Raw genomic sequence first — 27,035 nt, forward strand, 5'->3', positions numbered from 1 at the left:
AGACAGCTGCAGCACATAGTAGGTCAGTGCTTACTGCATAAAGTCTCAATAGTGGAGAGAGACATTGCTGATAAAAATCAACCTGAAAACAGAAAAGTATTGGTATAAATACCATTTCATTATGATTGTCTAGACCTGGTAGTTATTGTTTGTAAATGTTCTCTGTAGTGAAAATAAAATACAACTTCTTTTCCCCCAGGCTGTTGAAGAAGCTTTTGTCCCAGTTATTAAACTTTGTTTTGATGGAATAGAGGTAAAGATCATATTTTAATTTGTTTTGGTAGAATATGGTTAAAACAAGTTTTTTAGATCTTAATAACTCATTATTCACTCATATGAATGCTGTTAAAGTGACTCTCTGAAGTTCATACCTAAGATTTTGACAACAGTCTTCAGTTGTATAATTTGAAGTGGAGATTTAAGACTGAAACAAGTTTTTCTTGATGGACTTGAAGCTTTGTGCATAATATCTCCCTGTTCTTTTTTTTTGGCACTGCTACCCAGTTGTACTGATTAGTTTGCTGATTTGTAGAATACCAGTATTGGCATTATTTAGACTTAACATTTAATAAAACTTATATTTGTAAATAATATGGCTTCAGAATTTTTTTTGACTGCTAATGATTAGCTATCCAAACATGAAAGATTTGCCTCATTATCCTACATTGTAGAAAGTTGTGGTCTTTAACTAGTTCTCAAAAATATACCGCTGAAGGCAAGCTGGGTATTCCTTTTGTCCTGATCTCTTAACATATCTGTAAACCCATGACCAAAACAATGGTTTTGGTGGGTGTAGCCTGATGGATCAGCTGTTGTGGAGCACTGAACGTGCTTAACTTGATTTTTGCTAAGGAAACAGGAATGGTGATTTCAAGAGATACTCTGTTAATTCTTCTCAAACTGTTATAGTCAAACTTTCATCTTTTGGTGACAAGACAAAAAAATACGAACTCTTTATACACACAGTTCATGAGACATATAGTTGGATTATGTCAACGTTGTCAAGTAGCTGGTGGGTCCAAGAAGGTTGGTATACGGAGGGGAAAGAATTCCCATGCTAATCTTCAGCAAATGACATGGTGTAGTACTATTGTACACAAGATGAGCAATTCCTTGTCTCCCAGTCTGTGATTTTTGTATCTGTTAGCCATTTTATTACTGTCCATATACAGTTGGGTGTTAGGAACATTTTTCTGGAGAATCTGTTTTCTGTTTACATAGCTTAGGTGTTCATTCTAGATACCGAAACTTGCCATAGCTGTCTTCTGGTCAGTTTGGTTTTTATATGCTGTTTTTGTTTTTTTGTTTTTTTTTTTTTCCTCCAGTCATTTACATTCAAGCCAGAGTTGTGTCTCCTTTTTAAAAAATGAAATTTGAAATACAAGACCAAATAGGGGAAAAAAAGGACTGTTTGTTCTAGAAGAAGTAGCATCTTGTTCCAATATAGTAATTTATGATGGGCTTTGATGGGCTTAGGTTTATTACTGAGACTTAACCCATGTTGCTGACAGTGCATGAGAGTTCTTTTTCTTCTATCATAAGCACCCTCTTTGTATATACCAGTGTTGTTGGACCTCAGTTTCTGATAGTTGTGTTTGTGCCGAACTATATCAGTATGAAAAGATTTTAATTTAATTTGCCTTTTGCTAACCCAGGCAAAACATGCCAGAAGTTAGAACCGAGGATAAGGACTTTAGTTTTATGGTGATCCTGTTATTAAAGCTTAGGAAATTTCTGACAATAAGTTTTTACATGCACATTTTATGTTCTTGTTTAGAATAAATAACTTCATTTTTTTGTTCTTCCTGTAGAGTACTTTGTATTTGATGGCCAGCTACCTCTCCCCAAGTTACATAGGACAGACTGTTAATTTCTTTATTTGAAAAGAAATGTCAATGAGCTTTGAATCTTTAGAGGTGCTAGACGTTCTAGATAAGAGAGCAGAACTTTAAGCTGAAGTTAAGTTTGAACTTGAAGTTGTTTTACACTGAGAAGTAGTACTTCTGACTGAAGTAGGAACTTCTGTATGTAATATAGATGGTTGATAAGACCAGCTATTAAAGACTTTGAAATACAAAATGCCCTGAATACTTCGGAAATACTTTTCTGTGGAGAGAAGTGCTTCATAGTTTAAAACGGATGGATGCAAAGTTTTAAGTACCTACAAAAAGTCTTTAAGATGTCTTCAGCTTCACTTTATCTGAAATAATTTTAATGTAACTAAACCAGTTTTGTTCTTGGTGCAATAGTACTAGGTATTTCATTGTCTTGTAGGTCAAGTGATAACCACTTTGATTAAAAGCTTCGTTTGGTGAAGTACCTTTGTAGCCTTGCAGAAAGGCTACTGATATGCTGATAAGTGGCTGAGTATCAAGGCTGCTTGATATTCTCATCAACTAACTGACTGACTGAAGGGCAAACTGACTTCTCTACTCTGTGGTGTCCTTGTGTGCAGGGCAATGTAAAACTCTAGCTCTGTGCTGAATAGTATTTTAGATGTTCTTGGCCTAGAAAAACTAAGTATTGCAGAAGTAATAGCAAAGAAATTACACATAGTTTCTAAATGTATACACTTGCTCAGCAGTTTGCTGAATTTTCAGAATCTTTTCTGTAATCAGATACCTAGACTCTTCATAGACACTGGTCTTTATATAGAGTCAGCTAGTTACATATGTGATTTACAGGGCTAGATGGGGGAAGGTATCCTACTCTTTCTCTAATTCCATGGTAATTTTCATGGAATCATAGAATATGCTGGGTTGGGAGGGACCCATCAGGATCATCGAAGTCCAACTCCCAGCCCTGTGTAGGACATCCTAAGAGTCACACCACGAGCCTCAGAGTGTTCTCCAAAGGCTTCTTGAACTCTTACCAGGCTTGGGGCTGATACCACTGGCCTGGGGAGCCTGTTGCAGTGCCCAGCCACCCTCTGGGTAAAAAAAAGCTTTCCCTGGTGTGTGATCTAAGCCTCCCCTGGCTCAGCTTTATGCTGTTTCCTTGAGTCCTGTTACTGGTTGTGAGAGCGAAGAGATCAGTGCCTGTTTGTGGTCTTCAACATCCTCATGAGGGAAAGCAATAAGGACTCCCCTCAGTCTTTTGGATATTTGAGAATATTTAGGTTAAAACCAGGATTCATGTTTTCATAGCTTGTTCTGATGTTGGTAGGAGTTTGTATTCTGGACCTAGCAGTGATGCTTGTTCCCAAATGATTTTTATTTACATTGACAGCATAGTTTTTGTGTGTGTGCTGGTTCTATATTAATCTAAATGTGTATTTTATCCTCTTGGAAAAGGAGCCATAAGATAGATGAAGCATCTGAAAAATGTTTCTTTTAGTGTCTGTGAAGGATCTTAGTATATATATTTTTAAAGGGGTTCTTTGTGCTAGGAAGACTACTGTTAGTAAACTTGATGAAAATTACTTACAGAATTCTACAGAAGAAAGAACGGTTTTCTAATGTCTTACCTCTTTTTTTTGTTCTTAAGATTGATATTTTGTTTGCAAGATTAGCACTGCAAACTATTCCTGAGGACTTAGATCTACGAGACGACAGCCTACTTAAAAATTTAGACATTAGATGCATACGAAGTCTTAATGGTATGTATGTCCTGTTTTGTAAATCAACTTGTCTAATCTTGAAATAATTATCCTAGGTTCTTTGATACAGTAGTTGTGGATTTGACTGAAAATACAGCAACTTCACATTTAGAAATAAAGTTATAGCCAGTTTTATATATCTTTCTGGAGAGAAGGGTTGTGTCTTGTTGGCCAGACTGCTTATGATTTTTTTCTCTTGGTATATGGTTCTAGAAATGAATGGGACTTGCAAGACTTTTGGAGCATTATGCATTTCTGTAAATAAAGATGTGTGGTTTTTTTTTAATTTGTGTTTGCATAAATATACATGAAATTGCTTCAGTTATAATTTGAAGATATCAAAATGGTGTCAGTTTGAGGTCAGGTCTTTAGTAGTTTACTAGCTTGTGTAACCCTTAACTTCTCTCTAATACCTTAGCTTAAAAAATCGTTATTTATGTACGGGATGATAGGGGCTTTAGCCTGGCTGCAGCTTGATGGGGAAGAGGAGCATGTTTGCATGAGGAGCACTGATTGTTGTTATAAGCTAAAACGTTGATAATTGAGATTATCACAGCCACTTAAACTGTTTTGTGAAATTCCCATCTGTGCAATCTCTAGAATTCAGTTGCCTCTTACTTACTTTGAAAGTAGTCTTAGGTAATACTATTTTCTTGTGAACAGCTCTCTGCAACTACTGAGTAACAATGAAGTACTCCTTATTCTTTATTATAAATGCCCTAAAATCAAGCAGTTAATACTGCTATCTATAATGTTAACAGTCTGAAAATATCCCATCAAAGTAGCAGTCCATTAGTTGTAGTATGTTTAAAAACTATTCTTTTTAGCCTGTTCTTAAAAATTCAAAGCTTTGACCTATGACTGGCAGGTTTTCTGTAGGTTCATGAAGACTTACACTTTATTCAGTTGGATTGTGCATTCCATGATATACTGCATGTATTCATGTAACAGCAGAACTTGTTTGTTTCTTCAACAGCTTACATAGTTCATTAATAACAAAAATCAAGTAGCAGTCCAAAACTGTAGTCATGTGCTCATGAATTGGCTGAGTCTGCTATAAAACACTAAAAATGAAAAAAAGACACATGAAAATATGTTAAGCTTTCTAATTGAAAACAAAAGTGATCAGAATATGAAACGAATTTCCAGCATGCTCATCTAAAAAGTTTGGTAGTTTTGAAGGTGAGGGAGGATAAGCAAGCTAAAAACTTTGGAGGCAGCAACTGTAATTGATTCTTTCTTTTGCAGGTTGCCGCGTAACCGATGAAATTCTGCATCTAGTACCAAACATTGACAACTTCAGGTTAACACTGAGAGCTATCAAATTGTGGGCAAAACGTAAGCAGTTTTATTCCAAAATTTGTGAAGTTTTCACTACGTCTTCTGGTTACTGATATCTCTCTCCTTTTGTCTCTTCTCAATCCACAGGCCACAACATCTATTCCAATATACTAGGTTTCCTTGGTGGTGTTTCCTGGGCTATGCTAGTAGCAAGAACTTGCCAGCTTTATCCAAATGCAATAGCATCAACTCTTGTACATAAATTTTTCTTGGTATTTTCTAAATGGTATGTTTTTTTTTGTTGTTTTTTTGGTTTGTTTTTAATTTAGATTAAACTAAAATAAAATTGTTTGTAGACACTAAATTTTAGTCCTGTTTTTATGGTACCATTTTCAGCTGTTACCAGATTAAGTTAAATTAGAAGCATTGTTCTTGCCACCAGAAAGTTGTCAGCTTAGTTTTTCAATAAGTCATCCAACATGTCATGTTTTTAAAGTATCTGAACCAAAACCACCCAGTTCTTAATTAAAATTTTCTCAAGTATTTTTTGTAACTCAACAATACTCTTCAGATAAAATACTTTTATAGTAGAAAATAATAGCAGATAGCCCAAAATTTAAAGTTTTTATATTCAGATACTGGGATAATGGATAAAGGAGGTATGCCAGTATCTGGTTTAGGCACATAGCTTAAATGCAATTTAAGAGAACCAGTGGCAAAAATACGGGTTTTAATCTTGTCAGTGTGGAGTGGTAGGTGTTTCAGAATTACATGCTATTTCGTGCTCTTGAGCTAGTTAGCTCAGAAAGATGGTTTGAATAACTCTGATGGGGACATTCCAAGTAAATTTAGAACAAATGGGACAAAAGTGAACTTTGCAGATTACAAATGAATACTGTTTTTCTTGAAAGACCGTGTCTGGATACCTTTATTCTTCATGAGACACTGACAGATTTTAAGCATCATTTACCAAGGTGTTGCTTTACTTCAAGTATAGTGTCTTTTCTTCTTAATGTGAAGATAATTTGCACACTTTCACTGCCTTGCGTTCATAGGCTTTCTAGCCTCCTTGAGGTATGTAGTGTTTAGTAATATTTTGCCACACTAAGCTAATAGAGGGGAATTGATTGCAATCTCTGTTTAATGTGTTTCTTGGACTTCTCTCCATTTTGTACATGCATAGCGTAGGAGCATTAATGTACAAATTCCAACAGATTAACCAACTTCTGCTCGTTATAGGAAGATAACTTTTATTCGGGGGGGTAAGATGACTTGAAGAACAAGAGTTACATTTTAGTGTTTCATTCAGCAAGGTTTCTTTCTCTCTTGATTATAATTTTCTTTTAATACATATGGTTTGTAATGATGCTATATGGTATAATTGTGCTAGCTATTTGTTCTGTAGTTTGTCCATGAAACAGCTAGCTTGAAGATGGACCCAATGTCAGTCTTCACAGAGAAATTTCTCTTTGATTGATATATTTCAGGAATAATTTAGAGGAGTTTAAATTAATTACCTAAACCAGTGATTATAAACCTCCAAGACTGCAGAAAATTCCTTGTTCTGATGCCCTGGAGAAGCTAATTGGAGTTATATTGTAGTTCAGCAGTACACCTTATTTAAACAACCCCAGTTAAACCAGCCTAGTCTTGAGGAAATGGTGCTTTACCTTGAGAGCAGAGTTAAGAAGGATTGCATTCAAAAGTATTGTTTGTTGAACGTACATGGTTGTATCCAACAGTCTTACTCAGTGCTACAATCTTTTTGAACAGGGAATGGCCAAATCCAGTGCTATTGAAACAGCCAGAAGAATGCAATCTTAATTTGCCTGTATGGGACCCAAGGGTTAGTGTGTTATTTTTTCCCCTCTAAGTCACACTGTACAATAAATCCGGTTGCTTAAAAATTCCTAGGTGAACTTCATTTTGGGTTTATTGAACTTAATGTTGTGGTGTTGTAGCTTCATAAGTAACTTCTAATCTCCTGAGAATAGAACAAAGTTACCCTAATTTTTTGAACTGATGGCTTGAAGCACACTTGCTGAACAATGTACTTTTTCTCCCAATTTTTGCAGTAAGTGATCTTAATAAAAATTCGGTGTGAATAGTTACATGTCTAAAGCAATGCATTTTTTGAAAATTGCTAATCTTAAAATGGTTTGCTTATGATTTAAAGCCTATTACTTTTGCAAGTATCTTGAATTCACTTCAGTGCAAGTCACAGCTGGGTAGGCTTGGTTCCATATAGTTGTAGTAAAGTGTCTTTTCATCTTGCACCAAAGAAGATCATAACTTGAAGTCTTTTAGTTGTTTTGTATATTGTTTATAATGTTTAATCTCCGTCTTTGTAGCACTTACATTAAGGACACTGGACATTAATGTCCTTCGGGGAGTCAGTGAAACAGCTTGCAGCAGATGCATGGCTCCCATTGTATGCTTTCAGTAGGGCATAATATGAGTGTGCTCAATGCTATTTTGTCAATCATAGAACAGTTGATATTCAACTAATCTTTATTTTGATGAATAGCATAAGCTTCAGAGGTTGAGTTGTATTTCCTTTTGTACTTCAAATCTGTTTTTTCTGATTGACAAAAGTTCACATTTAAATATGTGAAACAGTTGAAAACGTGTTCTTGAGTCTGTTATTCCTGAGACAGGAGGTTTGAGGTCAGTGTGTGACGGGAACTGTCTGTTTTGTAGCAGCTAATCAAAGTGGGTTAAGGTAAAGGCAGGGGTTTATCTTTTATTTACCTTCTACAAGATTGTTACCCTAATAATATTTTAATGTATTTTGCGTGTGTACGTTGTGTCCCTTCTTTTTTGTTACCCTGTCTGCTGTTAAATAAAAGTACGTTAATGCAAGTGATGCTTCTGTCAGGTTGCATAGAGCCTCTTTTCTTAAAATGGCTCTTAGTTTTCAGTAGTGTTACAGAAATAAAGTATAAAATACCTTTCGCAAAGTCTGAAGACAGTCATTCTGCAGAAGGTGCTTATATGGTGATGAGGTGGCCTTGGTTTCATGTGATCACAAACTAATTTCTATTAAAGAGGGAAATTGTTCTGTTTGGTTGGCATTTCTGGATTTAGAAATGCCTGCAGCTTCATCTTGATGTGCTGACAGGTTACAGCCCTCCCACATCACTGTCATTCAGAAAGATGTTCTTTGTTCTGTTTTCTAAACTTTTTCTGAACTCGGTCTACAAACTAAGGTCTCTTAGAACTTAAGACTTGGTTGTAGTAAAAGGAGAAATCCAAATCTGTTAACTGATGTGTGTGCTTGAAGAAAACTGATTGGCTGTTGTTATATGTAGGTAAACCCCAGTGATAGGTACCATCTTATGCCTATAATTACACCAGCATACCCACAGCAGAACTCTACGTACAATGTGTCCGTTTCCACACGGATGGTCATGGTTGAGGAATTTAAGCAAGGTAAGTATTATCTTATGCTCTCTATATAAATGTTTTCAAACAGATTTAAAATAGTTTCGTTGCAGGTATGCTGTGAAGGGGGAGGTGGGTGGATGTTAAAAAGCTTGTTGAGACAAGACTTCTGAGGGAGGTAGAACTTGGCCTGTTACACTTAATGTTGCTTAACACTGCGAATTTAGTAGATACTTCTGCAGGTCTGTCCTTCACTCTTAGAAACTGAGGGTAGTGAAATAGAATGCCTTGTGCTCTGAAAATTAGAACTAATGCTATAATTTTATTTTAGTGGCTTAGATTGTGTCATGATAAATGAAAGATTAGCAACAGTAGTTCCACTTGATGCCTGTTTCTAGGCCTAGTCAAGGCAGTGTACTCTCTTGAAGATGAGTCCTCTGGATTTATCCAAATAATGTACTTGAATAATTATAGCAGATAAGAGAAGTTGTTATCAAAGCAAGAAATAGACTTGATGCAGGGAGCAACTACAAGTAGGTTTCTCAGATAGAGCAATACCTTGTTGTCTCACTGTTTCTTTTCCTTGTAAAATGCCTTGCACAAGAGGTGATTCCAACTGAATGGTTACTGTGGCATATGCAAAAAACTATGTGGAGCTATGTTACAACACAGAGTAAAAATATGTGCAATAATCTGATCAATTAACATACATTTCTACACAGATGTAGGTTTTTTAAAAATTACTATTTGTTTAATGAAGGACCAATTAAAGTATGACTGAATTATAAATCTTGTTGATAAATTGCTGTGGATTTGAAGGGAGGAAATAATTTGTAGTAGTCTTTGCTAAGTTAATAAACTGTCTTTACTCTGGATACTAAACTGTATTTTAAAAAAAAAAAGTTTAAGTTTTTTTTTTTTTTTATAATTTAGGTCTTGCTATCACAGATGAAATTTTGCTGAGTAAGGCAGAGTGGTCCAAACTTTTTGAAGCTCCAAACTTCTTTCAGAAGTACAAGTATGTATTTTATGGCATGGCAGAATATTTTAAGTTTATCAGTTGAACTACCTAATAATGCTCTGTAGCACAGGATCATAAATACACATACATTAGATGTCCAAAAAATGTTTTGTTAGGATTTTTCTATAGAGTGGGAGAGTGAATGCACTACTGTCCTTTCTCTTAGAAAGTGAATAATCTCCTCAGGTACTTTGTTGTGTCTTAAACCTGTATTTCAGGTACCTTTTAGTCCCTGAGCAGATATTTAGAATGTCACCAGTTAACTCTGAACTGGTATGCTACCAGTAACATTGAAGACGTGTCATCTGGTTTGACTAATAGAAATGATCTTTAGTGCTGTCAGTAAGCATTCTAAAAATGGGTCTTCCCAGGAAAAAAGATGTTGAAAGAACTTATTCTGAAGGTCAATATTTAAAATGAATAAGTACTTGAAACTGTATGTTTTCTTCTGTCAATACAGTCAACAGTTTACTCTGATAATAAAACATATTTTTGCAATTGTGTTGGCTAACTACCAGCTGTACTAGTTATTACTAGATTTTTTTCATTAAAGCTTAAGGCTCTTGGATCTTTATTAACTTATACCTAGCTTTTCTAATTTTGTAATGTCTCTGAGGGAAGTACTGAAATTCACACTTCACACTTTTAGGGTTTCTAGTAATATGCTTGTGGGGCAGAAGCTTGTTAAATGTATACGGACTTGCTGAAAGTTGTATTTTTACAATAAATATGGATTATTAAAATATGGACTACATCTTCTTTGCCCTCAGTTGAAATTGGAGACCCATTTTTCTTGAATCAAGATCAAATATATATTACACATGTTTGTGTTGGGTGGTTGGTTGGTTTTGTACTAATCTAAACAAGATTGAAATATACAGTTCCCCCATTAAAAGAGACTGATGACCTTCATAATGTGTCTGTGTTTTGTTTCTATACTTTTTGCATGATAAAAGCTTTAAAACATTTGGACGGCTTTTGTTGTTCCTTGGAGCTTAAGATTGAAAACATTTAAAAGAACATTATTAAATTATATTATTATTTGAAGTAAAATTGGGCTGCAGACAAATCAGTTCTGTTGAAGAGGTTTCTAGTACATTTTCTTTGTTTCTTTCAAAAATAGGAAGCATTTAATGTCATTTGAAATAATCTCCATTTTAATGTAGGTTTTTTTGTGTACCAGCTTTAGCCATTTTACCAGTTGCTGAGCAAGAGAAGCTTTCATTGCTACATTATATACCCAGGTTTTCTGTTTTGCACATGATGTCTTTGCTCTAATTTTATTTTTTTAACTGTGGAATGGTATTATGGAGCCTGCTTTAATTTAAATTACCCAGGATTTCCTCTGTTTTCCCTTAGTAGATTAATTTTAAAATTTTGGTTAGTAGCCTTTACAAAGTAAATAATTATATGCAGTCATCTGTATGCAGTAAACGTGGCTCTCTTGGTCAGATCTCCATCTGAAAGCTAGATGTATTGAAGTTTTTTTTCCCTCTTCACTTTCTTCTCCTGTATAAATTGTAGATGCCTTGGCATGTTCTGCTGAATTCATAGCAGTGTGTAATGCTGTTATTCTCAGATAAGAGAATGTCTGATCCTTGCTCTGAGACAAACTTTTCTTTTTATCTGAAAATTTAGCTTCAGTAATCTATCACTCTCAATGGCAATTAGTTGCTAAATATCTACTGTTCATAAGCACTTTTGACTTGCTGTCTATGTTTAAAATAAACCTTAATGATGTGTGACTAATGAAATCTAGAGGCTACTGCATACCTGCATGGTAGGAGCAGATTAGAAATTAAGAAAATTAGGAAATCTGCTTTTAGTTACTTATTTTTTTTCTTACTTTGTAAATGTCAGCAATTACTTGGAGATAGGGAGTTACAACATGTATTATCTGCCCTTTGTGTAGATTTAAATTTTTCAAAAGGGGGGGGGAAGCAGTGACAGGGAACATACAGGTACGGTGTTTTACAGGGAAGTGACAAGAATTTCAAGTGGATATGAGTCTGAAGTGTTGCATGAGAAATGAAATGGTTGTAGCTTAAGACCACGAGAGCAGTGTTTTGAGAGAAATAGCACTCATTTAATAAGCTCTAGCATATTCTATGTCATTAGAAGAGAAAATTCTGCTAAAAAAGTAGAATATAAATACACCTTTTTAAAAGGTCTCTTGGCTTCATAAGACTTTAAAGTACTGGATATAAGTATACTTCCTAGACATACAATAAAGAAAAATCAAAATTAACATGTTCAGGTGTTCTCAGTTGGTTTTGGGGTGTCTTTTTTTTTTTAATTTTTGGTGTGTTTTGGTTTTTTTTTGTTTGGTTGGGTTTTGTTAGTTTCTTTGGTGGGGGGTTTTTTGTTGTTGTTTTTTTGTTTTGTTTTCCCCAGAAAGTAATATGACTCTAATTTGGGTGGGTTTTTTTAGAAATACTTGTGTTAATGATGTATTACAATTCCATACTATCTACATTAGATTATTTTTGTGAAAAGAATGCTGAAAGGCAGACAGTGAGAAAACTTTCAAGCCCCCAAACAGAACTCCAAACCAATATACTTCAGAATAATACCGAGTCTAAAAGTCACCATTGAGATGTAGAAGCTTAAGCTAGGACCGTTTTTTCTTTATAATGTAGTGATAGATACTTCTGAGTTACACATGTGCTTTGTGATAAAATTATGACTGAGGCACTGATAACACATCTTGTCTTCGCAAAATTTAGCAGTGAGACCTTGGACTTTTAAAATATCTTAATTTTTAACACTATTTAATTTTATTGAAAATTGTAGTAGGAAGTTTCTAGTGAATAATTCCCTCTCAGTGCTAACAGCTGGTAAGTGAGTGGGGAGAAATTGGATCCTTTACTTTTTTCTTTTTCAGCAAACACTACCTGAGCAAAAATAGTTAATCATTACTTTTTTTTGCATAAATTAGGCTTAGGGTTTTTTCCTAGGTGTTACCAGCTACTTGAGGCTTTTAGACATAAACAAATTACTTTTTTTTTTTTTTAAATGATTCTTCAGAAGTCTGTTTCAAAGAGCTGCTTTTAATAAGTAATTGGAAAATTGATTTTTTCAAATATATGCATGTTGAGGTTTGTCTTTTTCGATTCGGACATGGTTAAAAATATCAAAAAGCTTAAGCATTGTAGTTTCTTCTGAATGAAACATTCTGCAAGTGTGCGATGTGTGTGGTGTAGGAATCTTACGGAAAGTGTAGTACTCCTTAGAATAAACCAACATTAGTAATGTCTCATACAGAGTTAAAGGACCCTTTTTATCTTTTTCCATAAGATTTTTCTGTGAAGCAGTCAATACTGCCAAGATGCAGAATGAATAGGTTATTTAATCTCTTTTTATTCAGAACAAGGGAGAAGTTTCTCCAAACGTCTCCGTTGCAGTTCTCTTGTTTCATTGACATTCTCTGACTGAAATCAGAGGACTGTAGTATTTTCGTTCTTGCCACCTAGAGATAAGTACAGAAACATGTAGCTGCTAATTTGATCTGTTGATTTGTATTTGCTGTTGCAATTTGAAGGCCTGTGGCACCAGAGGACTGCACCAGGGTTTTCCAGCATCATTGACCTTGCTTTCCTTTCTATGAGCTATATGCTAGGGTATCTCGTGTTAGTACTGTTCTTTAAATCCTGCTCTGAAGGTACCTAAACATGCCATATCAGTATAGAGTAGTGTGGCTTTGGATGACTTAGGATGTTAAAGACTTCCCAGCTAAGATTCTGAAAAACCTGTCTGTAAGCATGTGAGATTGCCTCAGCTCCCTCATTCGGAACTCAAGTTAAAACTGATCTTTTCCCATTCTGCTGTCCTTGGGCTTTTTTGTTTAAAATACCATTCTTGTTTTGTATACTGTCTCTTTGAAATCTGCTTATAGTGGGTATACACTGAATATCCTTGAAATATAATTGAGAGGTTAAGAACTATCATCAGAGGAAACATTCGTTATGAAATTTCAGATAAGTGTCTTCAGAGAATTCCAAAATTGAGATACAAATTTTTTTAACCGTATTTCATAGTGTTATTTTGGATTTTGAACAAATGCATGTGTGCTAACCACTCTTCTCACTATTCAGAAATAATGTTGCAACTAAGACAGATGACATGTAAAGGTAGTAGTGAACAACTGTTTTTTCTTAATTCATAGTCAGTTAAATCCCTGATCTCATCAGGTATTGAAATATTTCAACCAATGCTACATTCCTAACCTTTTATTAAGGTTATTGGTATTACAGTGGAGTTGCAAATGGCCCTAAACTCCAAAATGTTTTGAAGTCTGTTAGTCACACACTTGGGACATAGCCCCTATTTCTACGTAACAAAACTTAATTTAACGTAGGATATATACTTAAACTAATAATCTGTATTTTACAATGTAGAATTTACTGCAAAGTTTTAATATTAAGGTTTGAATGTCTAGTTTTAGAAATATATATAGAATAGCATATTGTCTTTATCTCCAAAGGCATTATATTGTACTTCTAGCAAGTGCACCGACAGAAAAACAGCGACTAGAATGGTGAGTAATCCTTGATAATCCAAGAACCAAATCAAAACAAAAAAACCTCCCCACCAAACATCAAAAACAACAACCTCCCTTCCCTCCCCGCCACCAACCTTGGACACGAGCGAGTATCTAGTGTATCAGGTGTCTTCTTAATGAAGGAAAGTGGAGCTTCAGTGTTTCAAAATTAAATGGAAAAAGATCGTAGAGTTTTGAAAAAAAAAAAAGATGAAAAACTAGAGAGTAAAGGCTGTTGCTTGAATTTTTCCTTAACAGCACTGTCAGGTTTACTTTACAAATGCCTTGTGCACTTTTTTTAATAAGCAGTGTGAGGAGGTATGTTTTCAGTCACTTGAAATGCTGTTTCTCAAAACAAAAATTCCCCTTTCCCATGTTTCTGATCTCTCTTATTAGTGAAATTTTAAGGTTGGCAGGTATTGGGAATTTCTTCACCTCTAAAATTCATCATCTGAGGCCAAAAGAATATTGGATAAATATGTGGTGGCTCCTTCTGACTGCCTTTTACTTGGTGTGTAATGTCTTGTATTTAATTCCATTTGTAAAATCAGGCCACAGAGAGAGCTGCAGGGCATTCTTAAGCTTCCCTTGTGTCAGTTTTTGTAACGCCTTAACTGAAATAATTGATCTGAATTAATCTGGCGTGCACTAATTCATTTGTAGTCTCAAGTATTAATATAAGGAGAATGTTGAGGATTTTATCCTGATATATGATGTTAGATACTTCTATTATTTTCTGTTAATGAGATCTTGTTAATAAATGACATTTATGCAGGGTGGGCTTGGTGGAATCAAAAATCCGTATTCTAGTTGGAAACCTGGAGAAGAATGAATTCATTACACTGGCTCATGTGAATCCACAGTCATTCCCAGCACCCAAGGAGAATCCTGACAAGTAAGCAAACCCATTTTCTTCATTAAATAGGGAGAAGCTAACTAAAATACAATTTCATTAATAAATAAATGGACATTTTTGTAGAATCTTAAAAGGATTAATTTTTAATGAGAGCACCTAAAGGCAAACAAACAATGTTCAGCTCTTCTTAAGTACTATTTGTGAAATTAGGTACTCTTTAATTCTTTATAAAAATGTTTCTGAATCAGAAAATAAGGGGAAGTGTATTTTTGTTAGTAACTGTATTAATTGCATGATTTCTTGCCAACCTGTATAAGTTACTGCTACTTAGTTGATGCTGGCTTAATTGTGAGGAGGCACTGAGAATCTGGGAGAACATCAGGCACTGTAGAATGGAGCTCTTGAGTAACCAAGTTAATTTAATTTTACAAAATTTAGCAGTTGGGATGAATATCACTGAAATTATAATAACTGTTAGAATTTGTCAGGTTTTGGAAACAGTGGAGAGAATATAAAGTACTTCAGATTGCTGAGGATTTTAAATGTTTTTTGGCTCCTTCCTCTGCTACTCCTTTCTCCCCCACTCAAAACAGTGATTGCAGGTGTGTGGGGGCTGAAAACTCTTTTAAGACTTTATTTTGAGATAGCATTGTAATTAATTTGTAAGGAATCGTATTTTTGTGTGAAGTGTGAGAATGGGGGAGAAATTCGTCTTTACTGGGATATGTGAAAAGCCCTGTTATCCTTGCACAGAGTCTTTTCCACACATTAACTGCTTTAGGTACAGTATGGTGCTACTTTTTTTTTTTTAGAGGTTATGTAATTGTTGTATGCATGTTCTGAGTAAAATTGGAAGGAAGCAGGCAGTACCACTTTAGCATCATTTTAGCAGGTGGATACAGCTACAACTGCCTGCATAATCAGAGGCTTCAATTAGCTCTTATTTCAGAGGACTTGATGCAGGCAACGCTTTCAGGAAAGTTTGTCTTCCCAGTGTATACAAAGGACATTCTTTCACCTTCCCATGTGAAGGGGAGCTGTCAAAGGGAGGTTTTTAACTGAAACCTGCAGTTTGTGTTCAGTTACAGCTAAGAAATTTGAGTGTTGAAGACACATTTAGGTTGCGAAATGGAAGTTGCTTAGTTGGGGAATAGATTCTAATTACTTTCGGTGCCTTTATAGTTGCTATGGCTAGTTGAGAGCTGGTTACTCTCATGCTAGTAGCTACATGAGAGGATCTGTATGGGAGCACAATTGGATGGAGTAATCTACTGATGATCTTAGTTCATTTGCTGGAGGTAGATGTATAGTGTTTAATGACTTTTACATTATGAATGAAAAGGGAATGTTGTTAGTCAGCTTTGGTTTTTGCTTTTGTATGTCTAGTTTCCCATTGCTACAGGAGTGAAAATGTATAACTGTTGTTACTGCAGCAAATAACTTATTAAGTTAGTTAATACTGTCAGTATTACATGACTGTTTTATACAACATTTTCCAGGGAAGAATACCGTACGATGTGGGTGATTGGGTTGGTGTTTAAGAAAACAGAAAACTCTGAAAATTTAAGTGTTGATCTTACCTACGACATTCAGTCTTTTACAGACACAGGTGAGTTTTGCTTTCTAGGTGTTCTGGTATTAATAAACTTTTTCTAGGTGTTCTGGTATTAATAAACTTGTTGAAGCTTTTGTCTTTGCTCAAAATATAGTCTTTATTCATAATGCTCATATTAGTAGTAGAATTGTATCTACACAGGGGGATTCAGCCAAGGAGTTCGGGGTTTTATTTAATGAAACACATTCTCAATGAGTTTTAATGCTTCTAAACACTTCAGACTAGTGACTTTCAGTTTGTTCTCATTAAAAGTGATAAAAATTATACACACATCTTGCAGATCCCACTAAAAGTGTGGTACATTATTTTGTAATCTTTATTAAACAGATGAATTAGTTATCATATGCAAACTAGCAAGCATAACCTCAAAAATTTACAGTACAGTTTAAATATTTTTGTTACTTGGGGAAGCTAAATTTATCAGTGGATTACAAAATGTCTTTTATTCCATGGTGTTTCATGCTAGATAATTGATTCAGTAACTTTTACTTTCATGTCCAACACTCAGTGTAAGAGAGCTTTTTGGCTTTCTGATGCTTACTTTTTGATTCACAAAAATAACTTAGTACACACATAAGAAATTTTATAAGCAAAGAATTGGTAACAGCTGGGGAGTGTGACTCCAGAGTGTCAGGAACAGTAGCTTTGACAGATTTATCTAATACATTTGCTTTAATTTTTTTTTTTTTAAACAACAGTTGAGACTCAAGTATTCTGTGTTTACAGAGTTGAAGGATTAGGTTCAAGTGTTACCTAATGCAGCCCTGATCTCTGAATTTCTAAGACTCAGTAAGTTTGAGGAAGCAAGGGAATTGGACACCTTGACACCCCTCTGCCTCACACCTTTGAATGCAATATATAGGTATATTTATAAATCATGCCAAGGTTTCAAAGTGCTTTCTTGCTGTATATATCTGCAGAGGGGCATTTCTTTCTTGAGAGGTGAAATATTTCTTGTAACTATTAGTGGTGAAGGAGAAACTATAGCAACTATAGGAACATCATTCTAATTTTTGAGAATTTAGAAAAGACAGTACCTTGGCTGCTGCTTTGAAGGAGTGCAGGAATTCAGAAGTTAGAGTTTCTCAGGTCTTTTATTGTTTATAAACAGATATTTCAGTAGTATACTTGTCAGACATTTTTGTATGAAAACACTAAAACTTGCACTTAAAATTTTGAATGTGATTTATTTGCACTATATTCCTGAAGTTTGTCTAAATAGATGCACTTATAAGTGGAGTAGCGTTTCATCAAGATCCTTATAAACTGTGGTGCAGAGTTTTTGATTTGTGAATACACTTCCAGAAGTAACCATCTAGTAAGCAATTTCTCTTTGTGTGTTGTGGGTTTTTTGGTAATCTGAAATTAATATGGGTCTGTCTTCATTGTTTTTAATCCATCCTAAAGACTTCTTTGCCCTGTCTTTTGGAATAGACCCTAAGATTTTATCAAAAGTAACTAAGCATTTTTCAGGATGAAATTAAAGAATAGCTTCCTTTTTTAGCAGGAGCAAGGGGAGGAAGAGAGACATGAAGAGTGATCTAGGTTTTCCTAGTTTCTTGGAAACTTTGATAAGACCTAATGTCAGGAATGATTTAACCATGTCTGGTTTCGCTGAGCATGCTTCTACCTTAGCTGTCACCTGTATAATTTTTTACAAAGAGGCTTTATGAGCTTCTTCAATACCAAGAAGTAGAGCAGTATTCTCTTTAATACTCAGTATTCGTTGAACTCTTTGTGTGCCTCACTCTTAACACCTTTTTAATTGCATGTTCACAGCCTATTCAGTGAGATTCCTTAATGTTGTTCGGTAGACAGTGAATAAGGGAGCTACCTCTTGAGTTTTTATACTTAAGATCTACAGAACCATTTTTTATTCATACATCTGCCCCAGCTTTTGTTTAATGTTGTAGAGACAGTCAGTGTGAATTAGCAGGCTTTTCATTTTTACCTGGCTTTACTTGAACCCAGAATCCTGGGTTCCAGTGCAGTTCTTGTACGAGCGCTTACCATGTTGACTTACCAGAAGCAGATGTTCTGAGGTGAAGAGAAATAACTCGTTATAGTACACAAAATTAAAAGAAACAAAAACCAACCAAACAAACCCACCAAAACAACTGTACAAAATTTTTTAAAAAAACGAAAACATACCAAAGCAAGAAAAAAGCCCAACAAAACAGAAAAAACCCAAACATAAATTACTTTTATATAAAAATGTAATGGTGCATGAGTTGTCACGGTAATTTTACTGCATTAGGTGGCACATGAGCACTTAGCTCCTGATTTAAAACCCATTTGTTGCAGGAGCTGTGTAAATAAAATCACCTGTGAAGAAAATAATTTGATGTAAATACTGTAATTCTTTGTGAGAAAATTTTATTTCTGTCTTTAGTCCCTTTGAGAAAAAAATGAACAAGTTGCTTCAGAGCTCTTACAGTTAAAACTTGTTAAAAATAAACTTGTTAAAAACTGTGTGCTTGCAAGACATTTTTCTTGAAAAACAGGTCACCTGTTTCCAAACCAATGTTTGTGTTTGTACTATCAGTGCTAGTGTGGTAGGCAGTTCCCCTTCTTCCTCCAGTGCAAGGAAACATTATTCTTGTTCTTGAGGGTAATAAGTGCTCTGAAATGCAAATTGTTTCTGCCTGGGCAAGTAAGTGGACTTTGCAAAATGCTTCAGTATGTCTTAATGTTACTCTAATTGTGTAGTTTATAGGCAAGCAATAAACAGCAAGATGTTTGAGATGGATATGAAGATTGCTGCAAGGCATGTGAAACGTAAGCAACTTCACCAACTACTACCTAATCACGTGCTTCAGAAAAAGAAAAAGGTAAACTTCACTAATATTTGAGAGCAATGAAAATGCAGTTGCTCTCAAATTTTTGATTTTTAGGTTTACTAATCAAAGAATTAAAATCACATTTTGAGATCTTAATTTTACCTGCAATATGATCTCATTTGAGTGTAGCAGTATTATTAGGTGCACTAGATCTAATACTAGATTTTTGAGAACATCAACAATGTGGATAGTATCTTCTTGTCTGGCTGAATAGTTTACCTGTGTGGCCTATGGTATGGCCTGTGTGGAGAATGGTAGCATTAGTTTTTAATTAAGATGCTTCATTGGATTGTTTAATTTTAGTGGAGTCAGGAAGAAGGTGTGGAACTTTGAATTGAACAATTCAGTCTGTTTCAAAATCCCTGCTGCTTTGTATTACCTTAATTTGAGAGCAATACGGGTTTGCTTGGGTTTTTTAATAGCTAAACCACTGTTACATATTCTGTTTTAACTGTAGCTGAATAACATGCTTTATTTCTACAGCTGTTTTATATTGAATGCTGTTTTCAGGACTAGAAAATCTTTATTGACACCAAGTGTAGATCTGCTTCAGAGAGCAATGTAAATATTAAGTAACACATCTCTCTAAGTAGTAGTACTATGTCAGAAAAGGGTCTTTCTTCTCCATGGACTGAGTTCAAATCCTCTTTAAATTCTTTTTATGTACATCAGTTGCTTTAAAGTTAATGAAAGTATTTATAAGCCCACCAAACCAAAGAAATTTGAAATAAAGCTGAAAATATAATCATTAAATACGTTAACAGTTTGGTTTTGAACGTGATTGGTTCAGACAAATCTGTAGCAGAGTTGTGAACATGAAAATGTAAATGCTTGTAGTGGGAGGATAGTGGATTATTTACATGTAAAAGGATTTGAAAATTGTCCATTAAAGTTTGCATTTTGAAATGACTTTAATTTCTGTTGATTTTTAAACCTTTAATTAGACTAACAGAGTTTTCCTTTGCCTTGTGGCTTGCAGCACTCAACAGAAGGGATCAGGTTGACTGCTCTGAATGACAGCAGCCTAGACTTGTCTATGGACAGTGATAACAGCACGTCTGTGCCTTCGCCTACCAGTGCTATGAAGACGAGTCCGTTGAACAGTTCCGGAAGTTCTCAGGGGTAATGAAGACTCTCAGTCTTGTTGCTGCTCTCTCTTCCTGAATTGCTTGTGTTAAATACATGGCAAATACTGCATGCATGAGATAGCTACTGTTACCAAGGTGGGAATGTTCCAAATTGGATGGAGATTGTAGGCACTCTTCTTTCCAGTTTGAGCACTAGAGTGAAATTTTGGGAATAGGGAGCATGGGACTGAACTTGAGATGAGGAGTTCTAAAGTTGGATAAAAATGCTTAGAAGAACACTATACGAAAACCTGGGTCCTGCAGTAAGGAGGGTATGATAGGTTGTGAGGGTGAGTAAGTAATTTTTTGAGTTTTGAATCCAAGTGTGAGACAGTAGAGAGGTTTAGATTTTCTGTCTGGGAAATCAGTAGTGCTACTGCTGTTACTGATGATACCTATGCAAAGTAAGCTTAGGAACATAATTTCCCCTCTTAGTTTCAAAGTGTACATAGTAGAGTTTTCTTAATACTAACTTTCTGTATTAAGTCTTTTCCTACATTGACTCCAGTTTGCCCCAGTAAATGAGTTTAGTCCTTTCTTTGAAGAGTCTCATGTTCATCTCTTTGATACATATAGAAGTTATCATCAATCTCCTATAGTTCAGCAGTATTACACATATATTATAGGGCATTGTATAGGACTAAATACTTGACTTAGTCCTTTTGACAAGTGTTATTTTAGTTATTCTACCTTGGTAAATGATTAACAGTAGTGGATACCACTATCTGTGCTATTGAAATGAGTCTGTGATACCTAGGATATCACAGGTGAAGTGGAAATTGATATTAGACACATACTGCTTCCCAACTTCTTGAAGATTAAAAGAGGATCATTTTTGTGGTTGGTCACTTGAAGCCCCAGACCTTTGCTTGGGTTGATTGGTTTTGTTTCATCCTTCAGTAAATAGTTGCTATATTTTCCCCTGCACATTATTTGGGTGGACACTGCCTTAATTTTTGCCTGTCTTTTAAGCACAAATGAGATAAAAATAAAATGAGACCTTTTCCTGGTCTCAAAAACTCTCATTGAGTGATTTAAATTTAATATTTGATATAGCTTCCATTGCTTGAGTTTGATAGCAGATTGCCAATGCTCATTTTTACCTTTTTACTGACATAAGTTCTGCTCTGTAATGTAGGTAAAATACCAGCTGTGGTTAGTGGTCACACATACGATGTGATGAAAGGCAGATCATGTAGCACCATAGCTTTACTAATGTTTTCAGTGGTCCAAAATTTTTCTCTTTTTAGCAGAAGCAGTCCTGCGCCAGCTGTAACAGCAGCATCTGTGACCAACACACAGGCTTCTGAAGTCACTGTGCCACAAATAAATTCCAGTGAAAGCTCAGGGGGTAAGGAAAATGGCATAGCATATTGTTTCTGTTGAATTTTTGGTAATGTTTATAAGGCAGTTTTTCTTCCAGTTTGAGTCTTCTAGTCTTTACTTAACACATGCTGTAATGTATTCTCCTTGATATGCATAGTTCAATAATTTCTTTAGGATTCAGAAAATCATAGAGGAATATTTGTGCTGTGATGTTTATTTCTTTTAGGGATTTATATTTGCCATTCACAATAGCAGTAGTGTTCCAATGACCTAATGCAGGTCTATAGTTTGTTTGGCTAAATGAGGAAAAAACTATCTGAAGCTGGAAGAACAATATTTGTATTTCTTTTTAATTCATTATGTAGTTAAACTCAAGGTGGTTCTGTACTGTCTGTATGTAGTCTGTGCTCCCATGTTCCCGCTCCTTGTGCTTCATGAAATTGATTCTAGGAATGAAAGAGACTCAGATGTAAGCAGAAACACGTTCCTTACTGCTGTCTGTTCAGATGTGTCCCACCATGTGTGCTAACTTTATCCTCCATTTTTCTGCAAGAAAAAGTACACTTTACTTAAAAGTAATTAAAAAATTTGACTCTTTAGTCAAAGAATAAAAGCATCTGGTGAAAATGTTCTCTTAGAGTCAGCTACTCTTCTTTTTTGATGGAGCTTTAGCTGTGTGCAAGGAGCAAATCAGAAATAGATGGAAAAGGGGAGTGACTGGTTAGCCTTTCAAAATGAAATCTCTCATTTCACTCTTGATGTGTGGCATGGTTTAGTCTTACTTCTCTCTGATTTTTATCGTGTCACAGGTGCATCAGTGTGAGTAAGTTTGTCCATGAGCACTAAATGGAGCTTAAATGGCGTGACTGGTTTTTGGATTTGGAAGCATATCAGAAGTTGTTCATTCTTATATTTTGGTTAATCAAAATGTTAATCATCTGATAGTTGTTAATGAAAAATTTCCTCAATGTATTTTTTCTCATCTTGGAGCATCTCCCTATGTGCGCTTATTGGTTTGAGGTAGGCAATTGATGAGATAGAGCTTTGTCATATGGAGCATTTTTCAAAAGGATGTATATAATATCAATTCTTTATTTGATGCTCTGTGACGACTTCGTATTTGTCACGGCATAATCTAAGCCTGAGAAGTGATAAACTTCATTTTTGAGTGAAAAAGGGAATATCAGATTGCTCTTGGATTTAAGGCAGTCTTGGCAATGCATACATATGGCTGAGTACAGAAGCAGTAGAACTTCAGGTACCACAAATAATACAGCTGTATTAGTAGAGAGCTCTGCCTGGGCTCATGTAGCCTGCCTCAAGCAGGGTTAATCAGGCTAAGCAGAGTGTCATTGCCATGGCTACCCTGTGTCTGGTACAGGACTTCTTTCTCAGAATCATAGAACGTTAAGGGCTTGGAATGGACCTAAAAGGTCATCTAATCTCAACCCCTCCTGTCATGGGCAGGGACACCTCCCACTAGACCAGTTTGTTCAAGGCCTTAGCTAACCTGGCCTTGAACACTGTCAGGGTTGAGGCATCCAGAACTTCCCTGGACTACCTGTTCCAGTGTCTCACCACCCTCTCGGTAAAGAATTTCTTCCTAATACCTAATCTAGACATCCCCTCTTTTAGTTTGTTCCCATTACTCTTGGTCCTATCACTACAGTTCCTGACAAACAACCAACCCCTCTTTGGCTTCCCTGTAGGTGCCCTTCAGATACTGGAAGGTTGCTGTGAGTTCTCCATGCAGCCTTCTCTTCTCCAGACTGACCAGCCCAAACTTTCTCAGCCTGTCTCTGTAGGGGAGGTGCTCCAGTCCTCATATCAACTTCGTGACCTCCTCTGGACTTGCTCCAACAGTTTTGCGTCCTTCTTAGATTGGGGACACCAGAACTGTACGCAGCACTCCAGGTGGGGTCTCACAAGAGCAGAGTAAAGGGAAAAATCCCCTCCCTCAACCTGCTACCCACACTCCTTTGGATGCAACCCAGGCCATGGTTGGGTTGGCTTTTGGTGCTGCATGAGCACATTGCCAGCTCACATTGGGTTTTTCATCAACTACCACCCCCAAGTCTTTCTCCTCAGGGCTGCTCTCAGTCACTTCTCTGCCCAGCCTGTAGGTGTGCCTGGGATTGCCTCAACCCAGGCATAGGACTTTGCACTCTCTTTATTGAATTTCATGAGGTTTGCACTGACCCACCTGCCCAGCCTGTCCAGGTTCCTCTGGATGGCATCCCATCCCTCCAGTGTGTCAACTGCACCACACAGCCTGGTGTCATCAGTGAACTTGCTGAGGGTGTACCCAAGTTCAAGAATGAGCTTGAAAATAAACTGCAGTGTATGCACACCTGCTGTTCCAAATATGATGCTTACACCATTAACTGTACCACTTCCTTGATGCCTGCTTGATGTCAGGGGTTTTGATTAGAGACCAAAAATACCAGTGATTGAACTGAAATGATTGTGTCGACTCCTCTTGTTGAAGATCTTTAAATTATTTGTCCATAGGTACTTCAAATGAAAGCATTCCTCAAACTGCCACACAACCAGCCATTTCTCCACCACCAAAGCCTACCATCTCTAGAATTGTTCCCTCAGCGTATCTATTAAATCCATCACCAAGAAGTTCAGGAAATGTTGCAACAAAAATGCCTAGCCCTGTCGCAGCAGTGAAAAGGACATCTTCTCCCCATAAAGAAGAGTCTCCTAAGAAAATTAAAATTGAAGAGGTATTTGAGATTTTGAGATCATACCATAGCAATGTTCAAAACTTTGAATATTCATTTCACCCAGAGTGCTGATTCTCATATTCCAAGTTTCAGATATTTCCTAATCTGATTGCATTGCTGCTTGATGTTTTCAGCTTGCCAAGTGTCTTTTATTTTGTTGATACTCATCACATGACACACAAATGCTTAGAATCTAAATTCTTGTCTTAAAAGTAATTATTTTGGTAAGCCTATATTATGCTAGGTCTTACAGCTAATTCTGTCCTTATAACACTTCGACCTTATTTTCTTGTTGATTTTTTAAAAATATGTTTTATGATTTGTGATAGTTTCTCTGTTTGCTTTTCAGCAGGATGAAATAAGTGAAGATACTAGCTGTATAGATTTGAATGAACATGAAAAAATGGAAACTAAGGTATCTATGCCTAGACTATGTGTATATTAATTGGGACTCTTCCTTGTGAAAATTACTGTGTTTCTCTCTAGGAATGACTAAGAGTGTGTCTAGATATAGACTCTCCAGTAAAGATATCAAAATGATATGTTATTTTTTTAATGTTTATATCAGTATTATTGATGAATTGCAGTCCATTGCCTGCTGCCATGCTAGGTTGAGCCTGGATCCAAAGTCACATAGGACTGTCATTTCTTTGCTGGTCATTCATGGTGAAAAAATTAGTCGTCATATTTATATTTCAGGTTGTTAAATTAGATCAGGGATGTGTTAATATGCAGTGTTTTGCCTGATCCCAAACCTTATGTATGTTAATAAGTGAAAGAACAATTGTCCTCTGTATTCTACTGGGAGTTTGCATGTTGGGCTGAGAATCCTAAAGCCAGCCACCTTGTTAGCTTTTTAGATAAAAAAATTTCAAGTGATGGTAAGTAAATCTTCTCTGGCAGTGAAATTACTGTGTGAAGTTGCAGCATGCTCTTTGAGGACTTTGGAGATTCAATGTGGTCCTCCACTATCTTGTAATTTAGCAGACAATTTTTCTGCTTAGTGGTGAACAGAAAGGTGACAGACTCTTTTTAGCCATATGATAGCAGCTCTCCACTTGGGATTTTGCAGTTTTTATGGGCACGTTCTGTTGTCTCTGGAATACTCTGGAAATTACGCTTATGCTTAAAAGTAAGTTCATTGGTTTATAGCTTCAATGCCCTGTAGAGAGGAATTGTATCTTATTGGGCAGTCACCTTGAAATATCTCTGAACTTAAGATAGGTGAGGGCAGAAATACATGTAAGCACTTAATCCTTGCTTCAAAAATAGATCCACTGGATACAGATCATTATAAAAGACATAGATAATCCTGTTAGTTTTTATTGGCAGTCTCCTCTAAGTCTTTGTCCTTAATATTTATGGAAAGAAATGGTGGAATTAAATTTCTTAAATTAACAAAAACATAGGTTTTCTTCCACTGAAATGCATGGCTTTTTTTAGGGTATGGTTACTAAATGGAACAATTTGAACTAGCAGACTGTTTTTATTAAAATGAGAATGTGCCATTGTCCTGCTTTAGTCCTGTAGTCCCACTGTTGTACCTGAAAATTAGTCTCTGACACTCATCTATTCATTTAGAAAGCTGATTCAACCCATTAAAGCAGCAGGAAACCTTTTGTGGGAGGATGGCAAAAGCTGTGGAAAAGCAGTTAAATTTTTAAACAAATTCTGTAGCTTTTCACGTGATCTTCCTTGATAATACACTCTTTGTCTTTAGTGAGTTGAATGATATGTAATGTGTTGCTATAGGATTCTGTATGAAAGGTGTTAATTGGTTAAACAAGTGACAACTGAGAAGTGATGTAGCTTGTGTTGATGTCAAATCCCTAATAAGTGAAACATTCTCCAGTGTGGTGGTTCCTCCAATATAAAAGGAAGGGTGTCAATGCAGCAAGCACCAATGCTTGCGTTTTTCTTCTGCTGTTTTCTTTTGCACAATATAAAGCATTCTGGAGTTCTAGGAGTTCTATATAAGTAGCTCATTGGAAGTGGGTGTAACTGTGGTGATGTTTTTGGTATTTTCAGGAGCAAATTGAGACAGAAGTGAATGTTAATTCTCAAACAGAAACTCTTCAGACAACTTCTCTGCAAGCTCCTCAGGTACTGTTTTTAAAAGCAATACTGCCGTGCATGTGTGTATATGCTAATCTGTGGTGAAAGCATTGAAACTGAAATGAGTCCAGACGTTAAAAATAAATGTATAATTTTAAATATAAATCCATTGTATGGAAAGCTACTTGTTGTTACTGTCACAATTTTTGTGTTTTAGATGGTCATTGATCTTATTGAATGTGCATTGTAGCTAAACATGTATGGCTTGCCATACAAACTGACCGAAGCTGGATTCGCTCTTCTGAATTGTGCCTTCAAAGTAAGGGGTTCAGTTTATTCCTTTGTGCTTTGCACATCACAGAATAATCCTTTCTAACAAGGAAACAAATGCTTTAAATAGCTGCTGCTCAAAGATATCCACGTAGAGGTTGAGGATGTAAACTGAAATGTAACTTCAGATTCTAATATTTGGTACAAGAGAGAAGTTGCAAGCTTGTCGCTCCTTAGCCAGCTTGTTTTAGCAGTGTAAAGTCCTTTGGAAAACAGTAAGAATTCTATGCCATTTACTTAAATTTTTGTTTTTAATATTTTAACAACTTTTAGAGAGCACATCTGTGTCTTACTAGCATTTTTAAGCTTCTCCTAGTGCTCTATTGATTC

General features: G+C 35.8%; 1 protein-coding gene across 3 annotated transcripts in view; it reads left to right on the forward strand.

Annotated features, from left to right (window-relative positions):
* The window catches only part of PAPOLA (poly(A) polymerase alpha), a 38,222-nt gene that overhangs the window by 7,496 nt on the left and 3,691 nt on the right, over positions 1 to 27,035 (forward strand). Inside the window, exons 5-20 of one of the 3 annotated variants that reach the window (XM_017729054.1) lie at positions 200 to 253; positions 3,487 to 3,598; positions 4,847 to 4,936; positions 5,027 to 5,165; positions 6,653 to 6,725; positions 8,191 to 8,311; positions 9,197 to 9,281; positions 13,768 to 13,821; positions 14,600 to 14,719; positions 16,180 to 16,289; positions 19,005 to 19,126; positions 20,115 to 20,257; positions 21,513 to 21,613; positions 24,100 to 24,320; positions 24,673 to 24,735; positions 26,349 to 26,423. In XM_017729054.1, coding sequence (XP_017584543.1) covers positions 200 to 253; positions 3,487 to 3,598; positions 4,847 to 4,936; positions 5,027 to 5,165; positions 6,653 to 6,725; positions 8,191 to 8,311; positions 9,197 to 9,281; positions 13,768 to 13,821; positions 14,600 to 14,719; positions 16,180 to 16,289; positions 19,005 to 19,126; positions 20,115 to 20,257; positions 21,513 to 21,613; positions 24,100 to 24,320; positions 24,673 to 24,735; positions 26,349 to 26,423 — 1,683 coding nt within the window. Of the gene's footprint in view, positions 1 to 199; positions 254 to 3,486; positions 3,599 to 4,846; positions 4,937 to 5,026; positions 5,166 to 6,652; positions 6,726 to 8,190; positions 8,312 to 9,196; positions 9,282 to 13,767; positions 13,822 to 14,599; positions 14,720 to 16,179; positions 16,290 to 19,004; positions 19,127 to 20,114; positions 20,258 to 21,512; positions 21,614 to 24,099; positions 24,321 to 24,669; positions 24,736 to 26,348; positions 26,424 to 27,035 lie in introns of all 3 variants that reach the window. The other 2 variants (XM_017729053.1, XM_017729052.1) reach the window with 2 other exon arrangements.

This window comes from Corvus brachyrhynchos, unplaced genomic scaffold (genome assembly GCF_000691975.1).
Source record: "Corvus brachyrhynchos isolate BGI_N302 unplaced genomic scaffold, ASM69197v1 scaffold1, whole genome shotgun sequence".
Classification (NCBI taxonomy): Eukaryota; Metazoa; Chordata; class Aves; order Passeriformes; family Corvidae; genus Corvus; species Corvus brachyrhynchos.